Here is an 11,113-nt window from a genome sequence, read left to right as displayed (position 1 = left end):
GTCGTAGTATTAAATTAGAGGCCAACAAGCTTAAGGATGTTTCATCAAAAAAAAAAAAAAAAAGAGTTTGTAAATTTGTTGTCTATATTACCTCTTGATTCTTGAATTGTGAGTTTTGAATCCAGTGTAGTTGATAAAAAAGACTTCATCAGACGTTCCTTCCTCTGTCGTTGAGGCACATCCAGATACACACGACTGATCCTGAATTTTTGCAAATTTTTCCTTTTGTCTGCTTTACGGTGTGGTTCTGCGTTGCAACTTTCATTCTAAGGTGGTTTGGTCATATAACCTAATCAAACCCCCACACCAAAAGCATATTTTTATTTAGAAAGCATACTTTGGACCTGTAGACTCCAATTGGGCAAGCTGCTGCATATCTGTTAGCTGGATGTCATAATCCATTGATAAAAAAAAAATGGCATGTAGGTTTATGAGCCTCAACCGGTCCTCCAACTAATATGTTGGTTTCTGGACTGTAAGCTCGCAACAAATGGTATCAAAGCCAGATCCAATACGCATCACGGAGAAAACCTTGCTGGTTGCTATTAATGATCAATAAATCTCTCTCTTAATTCCCTTTCACTTTAATCATTCTCTTCATTTTTCCACTATGCCGTTCACACTCAATTCATCATTTTCTGCCACACCCACCGCCGGTCCTTTGGCAGTTGTTGAATCTCACTTCCCCGAGACGCATCTACCTACAAAATCCATCGAACCTTGAATCCTAACCGATGTTAAATTGAGTTCTGAGCCTCTTGGTGGTTCTGTCCATCCTAAAGATTTTTAAAAATATACACAATAATAGTTTATATATTTATTTCCAGGAAAATAGTATGAAAAACTTTTATTTTCTTAAGATTATCTTACTACTTCAGTAGTGATGTACCTAAGAGAACACACACACACAGAGATAGATAGAGAGAGAGAGAGAGAGAGCCAAACAAGACCAAGCATTCACTTGGTTCTTAAATACAATAGACATAGATGAAAAGCATGGCGCATGTCTGCATGATCTATTCTCAAAACTGACTACAAAATGAGTTACTTCGCATATACATCTGTTTGCTCATGTCAGGAAGGTGGCTGCCTGTAATTTTTATCAGAACATTCGAACTAAGAAATGGAGATGTTATCTAATCCCCAACCTTTCAACCACAAGCTACTCTGTATGATCTGAAAGAAGCTTGCTTGTTGAGGAATGTGAAGGGCTTCCTTTACTACTTTGGGCAGATATTGAGGAATCAATCCATGGTCCATCCGCTGAGATGCTGTGTGATTGGCTCGCATTGGACATTTTCTCAAAGGACTTAAACCTCAAATCCTCAGTTTTGGAGATCGAGCGCATCACTTCAGGGACCCTCACAGGAGTTTTCCCATCTAGCATGCTCACCACAGTGGACATTGTGGGCCTGAGAGTGGGAGATGGATTGGTGCATACAAGAGCGAGATTCAGCATCTGCAATGCCTCTTCCTTGGAGTAGTTTGAGCCAAGGTTTGTGTCGACCAGTTCGAGCAGACTTCCCTGCTCTTGTAAAACATAGGCCTGCAGACCATGTAGATGCAGATGCAGATGTAATAATGGAAACCAGAATATGAAGTAGATGATTCAAGAAGGAAAACTCATGTAAATCAAACTTGATTTTCATAAGTCTAGTTCCTATTTAATTAACTTTTCCTGAGGATTAGCAAAGTTATGAAAATAAGTAATTGGCTCTAGCAAGAAAATTCTGGCATATAATATGCCACATGCTTGTTCAAGACATAAGGGAACTCTGCGTGTGTGCACGCATGTTTTATAAGCGCACATATAATTGTACGCACATGTAGACGTGCAAGCACACATGTAAACGAATAAATGCACACACAGAGTTAGTATATTACACACTTGCATACATATGCACACACATCTATATATGTTCATACATGCATTTATGTATGCATTTCACACACACACATATAGGCATATGTTTTTGCCACCTTTTAGTTGGTTACTATCATAGATAATGGCAGAATGCTTCACTAAAAGAGTATGTCAATTAAAATTCATGATTATATGAGATCCATTAATTCTCACTTACCCAATCGAGAAGATAAACAAAGTCCTCCTTAGGTCTATAATTAGTGTTGCTCATTCCACTGACAATCTCCAATGTGACAACTCCAAAGCTGTAGACATCAGCTTTATCTGTCAAGTAACCCCTCATTGCATATTCGGGAGCCATATATCCTCTGCACGAGTAAGTATCATTTTCGTAAATATACAAAGCAGTACATATGTGCTAAAACCAGCCAAAGGATATGAAGATCTCTAGGGATGAATGGGTAAGATATTGTTATCAAGATCATCTTTCAATAATAAATTATCAGAGGATTTCCTAATGTATTGTTTAAGAGCTATCATCAGGCAAAGTTAGTTAGGAAAAAATAAATAAATTATCTTTCTAGATAGACAAGAAGATTAGCCTGGAATGTTGTTAGCATGCATGAGAAAAACACATGATTAATAGTCTGCATGGTGGGTAAGAGAATTTGTACTAATTTTTTTTTGGCGTTGCATATTTGTTCAGTCATCAACTGCTGCATAAATATCCTAACACTACAAGTTCACACTCTTCTTTCTGAATCTTATAGCATCTTAGATTATTTTCAACACTCTAATTTAATGTGTTGTTCCAGAATCTTGATGGACTTCCTTATTTTTCATCGCATGTTCAATAAATTCGAGCGATACATATCTAAAGAAAAATTTTACTTCGTCGAAGCAATAATTTCTACTTACATAGTTCCAGCTATCCTGGTGCTGATGTGGGTGTTCTCTTCTTCATCAAGTCTAGCCAAACCAAAGTCGGATATTTTGGCATCGAGGTCTTTGTCAAGCAGAATATTTGTACCCTTGATGTCTCGGTGAACAATCTTTATCCTTGACTCCTCATGCAGGAATGCCAAACCTCTTGCTATTCCTAGACAAATCTTACGCCTTGTTCGCCAGTCCAATTTCAGCCGGTGTTCTTGAGGACCTGTAAACAGCACATTTTTTCATCCTTTAAGGAACAAACAATTGTTCAGAGCAAGGACAAATGGAGAATGAAGAATGTCATTGAGTGTGTAATTTTGAAACAGATATTTAGTACAAGGAAATACTGACCAAATAGAGCACGAGCAAGACTATTATTTTCCATGTATTCATATATTAGCAATAATTGATTTCCTTCCATACAACACCCATAAAGCTTAACAAGATTTGGGTGCTGCAAGGCAGATATCATGCCTATCTCATTAATGAATTCACGGTTCCCTTGTTTAGACTTGGAAGAAAGCTGCTTCACAGCAATTTCAGAACCATCTGGCAGCACCCCCTGACACATGCAAATTGTACGAGGATCAAAGATCTACCTAAGGATAAATCTAGGACTTTATACATAGAAATGCTACTGAAACTGAGAAAAAATATAACCAGTTGAACCAAGAGCAAACAATAAAAGGCTTAAAAAAAAAACTGTGTTATTGTGTACCCTGTAAACTGAACCGAAGCCGCCTTCACCTATCTTATTTTCAGGATCGAAATTTTTGGTTGCTGTTTTAATCTGTTTTAAAGTGAAGTAACCGGTCTGCAACTCTAATCCTCGGAGTTCTGCATGCATAAAAATTATTATATACTACATGAATGAATGATGAATAACTTTCAAAAACATTCCATGAAAAGTCATGAAAAAACGGACAAAATTTACCATATTAGCATTACATATGTTTTACATGAAATTTGGGGCAAACATATTCATCAGCCCTAGCAGATAATAAGATATCATAATCATCTCTGTGGTGCATATGCCAATTAATAGTGGTAGTGCAAGTTGGTAATGTCACAAGGACATTCAACCAATTGCCCATGGAATCTTTGAAACTGTTCCTGACTTTTTGGTGTATTCAAGCATTAAATTTTTCAGTATATGGTACATGGTATTTTCAAAAAGATAGGTCATCTTTGAAAAAATCAACCTCCATTTTTCCTAAACAGAGTTCAGTGAAACAATCACTCATACCACTGTTTTCAGTTTTTTTCCTTCTGATGCAAATCCATAGTAATGTTATGATCAGCATGATTACAACGCAAGAAGCAGCGACAATGCCGAAGATAGATCCTACAGATAACTTGCTTTCACCGGTATCAGGCTTGAAATCTACAAAGTCAACATTCTTAGACATCATCATTATATGAATAATTCATCAAGGAAAGAAGAACGATGCTTTGAAGACTGACTTGGTGTTACTGAAATGGCTGAAATAAGAGGTCCATATACACCTCTCTGTGGAATGGCATTTGTGCCTTTGCCAAGCCACTGAAAGTGAATTTCTAAAGTTCCATCTACAGAGGCATTAAAAACCTTGATTATTTTCTTTCCAGTCCCCCTTGCTTCTTTTGCAATATTAAAGTCTTGCAAAACCTTCTGACCCTGCATAAATTTATAGTTTTTTTCATGAAAGAAGTATTATTTTTATGCACTGTTTATTAATAGCCATAGGTACATAAAAGAGCTCCATACAAAAAGTCGAGCGAAATAAAATATGTATACATAGGTACACATTTATGTGCACATGCATGTACAATTCAACGATGCAAGATTAAAAGCAGTCGCTGCCTCCCAAAAACAAAAAAAAAAAGACAGACTTAGCTATTTCATACTCCACCTACTAGCAACAAATTAGCATATAATTAAAGCTTACAGAAAAAATATTAGAAATTAAAATAAATAAATCTTAATCTTGTCATAATAGGACATAAATAAAACTTAAGAAATGTAACATTGAAAGCAGTCAATGGCACAGATAAAACATGAGAAATGTGATGAATTGATGTAACGTTTGCGATGCTGAAAACACTCGCCTGAATTGATACATCAAAGAAGCGCTCTCCAACACTAAAGTATGTTTGGTCATCTGTGAACATAATCTCAGCAAAGTGAAGTTTCACTGTATATTGCCCCTTTTGTAAGCAGAGACCATAATATTTAAGGGACAGAGGGTTAAGCCGGGCAGTCATGTACAACTCTGGATCTGTCATGTTCAACATTGATGCGTTTCTAGCAATGTATTGTGCATCCCCATTTCCTACGAAGTCTCCCGTACTGCTGTAAGCCCATTTTCGGCTTTCAGACTCCACGGATCTCGATGCACCTTGCGGAGAGGTATCATCTTCATATTCATTGCCATCAACAGTCACATGACTACCACCACAATTTATAAACAAGTTGTAGTCTGCAAAATATAGTCAATCAACAATATGATTTTTTTAAACTATAAATAGCATATCCTCATGATATGAGATATAAGCTTCAAAACATCCACAAAGTGGAAACTCTTTTTCAGATACTTACTTTTAGCTTTTCCAGAACAAGGGAGGTTCCTCCTTAAACATGATGCTATCCTATAAGATAAAATTAAAAAAACAGCAAGTTTTGAAGCTAAAATTGAATTGATAAGAATTGGCAGTAATTTAAGAAAGAAGCGACAAAGCTATGAGAAGCTTACGAGTTAATATTCGTTGATGAAAAACTAGAAACCAGGTTCCTGCAAGTTCAAAAAACAATCATAATAAAATCAAACAAATCATCAACCAAAACGAATAGATCATCATCATCATCATCATCAGAGAGAGAGAGAGAGAGAGAGAGAGAGAGAGTATCAAATGTGAAAATTCTTACACATTCCCTAGCCAACAATTAGCTGGTGGAGATTCTGTAAAAGAGTTGTAAGAAACATCCCTGCAATATTGAAAGTCTTAAAATGGTGGAGCTGAATTTATGGTGAAAAAATAATAGCTCCTCACAACAGCATGACAGACAGCTGAAGAAGTTTTAAGTGAACAAACATACAAGTTTTTTCGGCTGTTCAAGATCCAAACAGGTATTGCTCCATCTAGCTTGTTACTAGTAAGGTACCTGCAAGAGGCACAAGATTGAGAACATAAAAGTTAAGGGATAGGAAGCTTGGCAAAAACTTAGCAGATAAAGCAATAATTGATCGTGAGAACATGTCCATGTACATCTAGTTTTCTTACATGTAATCTATTGACTTTGCTAATCCATCAAAGCTTCCTGGAATTGGACCTGTCAAGCTGTTAAAGCTTAAATCTCTGCAAGAGAATACAAGTATAACCAATAAGTAGGCAAACTTTGCCTTCGTGCTAAGTACTTGTATGGTTAGTCTCTCTTTTAGGTAATCTGCTTATATGGTTAATTTCTAAGTAGAAGATTCTGTGAATGGAAAAAAAAAATAAAAAATGAAATTCACTGCAAGCATTTAATGAAGCTAAAAAGCCATCAACAGAGTCCTCTGAACAAACTTACAAGACTTTAAGCTTGGACATATCTCCAATAAAAACGGGAAGTTGACCAGAAATTGACAGGTTTCTCAATACCCTGCATCATTCCACCAACCAATATGCACTCAGTAAGGAAACAGACCGCACTGATGGATGGATGGGTGTATGGAGGTGTGAGTCGTTTGATTTCTTTGAAGCTTACAATTCCTTCATGTTTTTCATGTTTTGCAATGGAGGGAACTTCCCATCTCCTCCTTTAAGGTCAGACACCCTCCTGCAATCGCAGCCAAGCTAATTAATTCACACTGGAAACCTTTAAACGAATATATACAAACAACCGAACAATTAATATAGGTCTTACAGCTCAGTTATAGATTTCAGTGTGCTAAAAATGGAAGGGAATGGCCCCTCCATTGATGTTCCTTGCATGTCTCTGTGGAACAAATTGCTCAAAGGTTCAAATTACTAATTCATGATGTTCAGACTGCAAGCTTAGGAAGCATACACAAGTAGTAGTGTTGGTAACGGTACTCACAGCCGTTGGAGATTCGTCCAATTCCCAATGAAGCTAGGTATTTTCCCTGTGATTGGATTTCCATCGATCCTACTGCGAATAGGAGCCAAAAAAATTCATCTATATCAATTTATGGTTGTAGAGTAACATATTTTTAAAAAAAAGTTGTACGTAACGGTCATCTTTTGACATAATGGTAATTATAGCCGTTAAAGTAAGTATGAATGGAACCATCAGTGCTGGTTTTATAGTTAACACGTCGAAAAAATAATTTAGACATACAAATCCTCCAGGTTCTTGAGCTTGCCAAGCGAGTCCTGCAAGTCCCCACTTAAGTTATTAGCAGAGAGATGCCTGCAAGGGAACAACCAAAGAATGATCATAAATAAATAGTAGATTGAATTTTATTAACGAAAAAATTATATATATTAAGTTTTTAAGACTGTTAGCAGATGAGAAAGAGGGTCTTACAAGCGACTTAAGCTGGCCAGGTTACCAAGGGCTGCAGGGATCGGACCTTGCAACTGGTTATCTTCCAAAGTCCTACGTCACGCCAAAAATTATACAAGATTTTTTCAGAAAAAGATGAAAAGGGTGAAGAAGGAGGAAATTGAGATTGATGGTGGAAAGTACAGGTTTTGGAGGGTTCTGATGCCTCCAAGCTCCTTAGGGATCCTCCCAGAGACCCTGTTTCCCAAAACAGCCCTGAAAACAAATTCATTTGCAGTTACTCCACTGATTTTTTTTATATTCTTCATTTGCTTTGCAAAGACCATTTTCAGGAGGAAAAACAGAGGAGAGAGACACTACAAGTGTGCGAGCGGAAGAGAAGCCCATGTTTTGGGAATGGATCCATTTAGATAGTTCCTTGAAAGATCTCTGTTACACAAGCAAAATGACAGCATAAATTTGATGCAGCGTTCCAGTTTTACTATTATGGTGAGACTTACAATACGCTTAGGAAACTGAGGTTGGCAAACTCCTCCGGAAGATATCCTGTCAGGTTCTGACTCTTGAGAAGGCTACAGTCCACAATAATATAAGCTTGTGAGCAATAAAATAGAGTTAATGCTATAGAGAGAGAGAGAGAGAGATGCCATGTTCCATAAGTTGGGATGTATGCAATGAGACATACATGCTGGTTACGTGACAGACACCCGAGGTGGCGTTGCAGTCACAGGTGAGGTTGCTGGCGACGTCTTTGTTGCTTGTAGGATCCTGCCACGCTGCATCCCCGCTGCAGGGGTCCACCGAGAAGTTCCAATCCTTTCTCAGCTTGGAGGCGATCACCTTCAGCGCTTCAACTGCGATCCATCGTACCATTTCATGCATCATCTCTCTTTATTTTGACAACTTTCACAGCAAGTATCAACAATGGCGGAATGCTCAGCAATAAATCTAATAGTAAAACAATATCCCGCTGAAGTGCAGGTGGGTTGGCTTGCCATGGAGTTTAGCATTTAGCTCATCTGGAAGTCATTATTTTATTTGTATCTATTGCACTGGGCCCACCAAGGGCAGATCAAGTGAAGCTTGCTAGAATTCGTGTGCACTACTGTAGTGTGATGTTCATCAAGTTGGACGTTTGGATTAGAGTGCTCTGTCCTATCTCAGAGTATACTGGTTAACATATTATACTAATTTCTAGAATTCCACAAGCCTAAAGTCAGAAAAATAGAAAGATGTTTTGGGAAAACAAAAACATCCCATAAAAAAGGTTACTGATCAGATGTGTCCAAAGTTTGCTATCATATTTATCCCTCTGTTTGCCAACTTGTACGTTTGCCAACTTGTACGTGGCTTCCAGCAGCCTGAGAGAGTGTCTCTTTTGCAAGGCGGATACTTTACACAGGCTATATTTTTTGATATTTTTTGACCATATTTTCACCTATTATGTGAGCTGCTGTTTAAAAAAAAAAAAAAAAAAAAAAAAAAAAAAAAAAAAAAACATCAGCAGTGTCACCGTCTTGCAAGTGATGTGTGTTATTCTAGGAGTATTCCAATGAAATGATGTGAATGCAGGAAAATGGTTTTCGAAAGAAGGATAGTGTGTTGAAGACAGACGTATTAATATTTACCTAGATCTTTTATATATAGAGGGGGTCATGCCCTTTGCTAATGACATCAACTTAATAAAAATTAAAAGTTCAACGTAATTTATCCATGACATAAGTTTACAAGACTTGTGAGAGTGCACTTTACGGATAAATTGCAACGTGTTATACATGCAATGGCCCATTGGCCCCTGATAGGGGAGGGATATTCGTTTGCATTGGTGATCGTACCCAGCTGTCTGATCCACAAAGGAAAGAGACAGAGAAGGAGGAATAAAAAACCAATCAAAGACGAAGGAGATTATTGGAGATGTCAGGATAAGATTAGAAAGTGGTGAGCCAATTTTTTTTTATTTTATAGGAAATACTTTGGAGACTTTGGATAGATAGCTAGGGAGTCAATTTGGCGAACAAGACGGCCATTCTTGCCACAGTGGTTAGTTGTCAGCTTGGTCCCACCATTACAGCCGTCCAATATGGACTGGACCCAGATATTCCACATCGACATTTAATTTTAGTGGCTATCGAGACCGATCTCTACCCACCAAAAAAAAGAAGAAGAAAAAGACCGATCTCTTTCCCCAGAGGAAAAAGTTGAAAAAAAAATTATAAAAAGAGAAATAAATAAATAAAAATTGTAAGATTATTGGAGTACCCAAGCATTTTCTAAAAATATATATATAATAATTTTTTCTCTGAAAAGATATGCAACCCACTAATTGGGATCATGATCAAGTTAAACGAGCCTAACAAGGGTTAGATGAGAGTGAAAGAAAAAAAAGAGAAAAAGAGATGAAAATAGCAGCTTGTAGGCACTTTAATCTCCAATTCATCTCTAGCTTTCAGGACTTATAAGAAATCAAGAGTAAAAGTGTTAAAATCACTGCTTGTTTTAAATGAACTCAGCATCACGTTAAAATCACTACTTATTTCAAAAGTTGATAGAATAAAATAGATTTATTTATGTATTTTATTTTATTTTATTTACAGAAAGCAGGATGCGGATGACCAACGGAGACTAACGACTACTGCTTGAAATTAGGATTATGAGCTGTGGTCTGATGTCACTTCTTGTTTCAACTTAAAAACGATTTTATTAGCGATGATTTTGACAAAAGACTAACTGAAATATAGATGAAAGATTCCCAAAAAAAAAAAAAGGTCAAGGCTACTTCACTTTGAACTCAAGATTAAATGGAAGGAAGGAAAGAGAAAAAGAAGTACCTTCTTCTTTGGCCAATTTCTTGGCTCCGCATCTTAGGTCACCAAAGCAGCTAAAAACCAGCAGCACCGAGAACAAGATAGTAAGAGAAAAACGACGCAAAGGAGCAGAGAAATGCTTCACCTCTACTTCTCTTCCCATTGCTCTCATCTATTCCTCCTTGTCACCCTAGCTTTTTTCTTTCCTTCCTCTCCTTCTCTTTTAATTTGCTTCTTTTGGTAGCTCACACAAAGGCCTCTGGATAGATGAACGCCCAGAGGAAGACGAGGCCTGTGGGGAAATCATGTACACAGATAAATAGACTGGAGAAGGAGACAAACAAAGAAGGCCCACTGATAGTTGGCGTACTTTTTTTTAAAATATTTCCTTAATTACTTACGTTGAAAGAGAGGCTACATTTGGTGTGCCGAAGTGATGGGCTCTGCAAGTTGACTGGTCGTTCGTCAGACTGCCGCTGGCCATGCCTTTCCCACCGGTTTCCTCCGACGGTACCCGTGCTCTGTTCACTACTTAGATTTTAATATATCATTAATTCAAGATGACAAGAATGCTGCTTCGTTTGGCAGAATTTCTGGGTACAGTAGTTTCCAGTTTGCTTGCAACGTTGAGCTGGAAAAAGGTCAGTGATTTGAACCCGACTGGTACAATGTTCGCTTATTTTAGGAGCAAGGGGTTTGTTCACTGTTATCAAATTGACCCTACGGTCAATGAGTTGGTTTAGAATACCAAGATTATTTGACTCAAATTATTGTGCTACTGTTTCCTTGCACACGTATTCTTCTGTTGTTGTTTTTTTTTTTTTAAAGTTAACCTCACATCATTAACTTTTATCTTCATCACAAACACAGTTAACCTTACCTATAACCCTTTTAAGTTACTTTATGAAAAAAGAAATACATGGTTAACCCCACACACACACACACACACACACATATATTAAAAAAAGAACTATTTAGTCCCAGAAAATAAGAGCCTAGCTCATTGCATAAATATGATATACA

At 37.3% G+C, this 11,113-nt stretch overlaps 1 protein-coding gene across 3 annotated transcripts; it reads right to left on the bottom strand.

The window, feature by feature from the left end:
* Positions 1-936: 936 nt before the first annotated feature.
* LOC103708958 (putative LRR receptor-like serine/threonine-protein kinase At1g53440) lies at positions 937-10,606 on the bottom strand. Of its 3 annotated transcripts, none has more exons than XR_015969035.1 (25): positions 10,492-10,606; positions 10,115-10,382; positions 7,972-8,140; positions 7,787-7,858; positions 7,647-7,715; positions 7,470-7,541; positions 7,308-7,379; positions 7,119-7,190; positions 6,858-6,929; positions 6,684-6,755; positions 6,525-6,596; positions 6,348-6,419; positions 6,059-6,133; positions 5,874-5,939; positions 5,703-5,762; positions 5,530-5,568; positions 5,376-5,425; positions 4,886-5,256; positions 4,262-4,454; positions 4,044-4,181; positions 3,516-3,634; positions 3,149-3,359; positions 2,783-3,044; positions 2,082-2,232; positions 937-1,546 (listed from the first exon to the last, which is right to left on the bottom strand). XR_015969035.1 is itself a non-coding variant. In XM_008794080.5 (25 exons), exons 2-25 carry the CDS (start codon positions 10,260-10,262, stop codon positions 1,163-1,165), a joined length of 3,057 nt encoding a protein of 1,018 aa, XP_008792302.3. In that variant the 5' UTR covers positions 10,263-10,382; positions 10,492-10,606; the 3' UTR covers positions 937-1,162. The 3 variants fall into 3 exon arrangements, 2 of the variants coding, with proteins under 2 accessions (XP_008792302.3, XP_088561053.1); XM_008794080.5 differs by having other exon boundaries at positions 2,783-3,020; XM_088704927.2 differs by lacking the exon at positions 10,492-10,606 and having other exon boundaries at positions 2,783-3,020; positions 10,115-10,390.
* Positions 10,607-11,113: the final 507 nt, after the last annotated feature.

Source organism: Phoenix dactylifera, chromosome 9 (genome assembly GCF_051530095.1).
Source record: "Phoenix dactylifera cultivar Ajwa chromosome 9, Ajwa_hap1_PhDact_Kaust_v1.1, whole genome shotgun sequence".
NCBI classification, from domain to species: Eukaryota; Viridiplantae; Streptophyta; class Magnoliopsida; order Arecales; family Arecaceae; genus Phoenix; species Phoenix dactylifera.
Note: the sequence above shows the minus strand (reverse complement) of the source record. Positions and strands in the feature narration are given on the sequence as shown.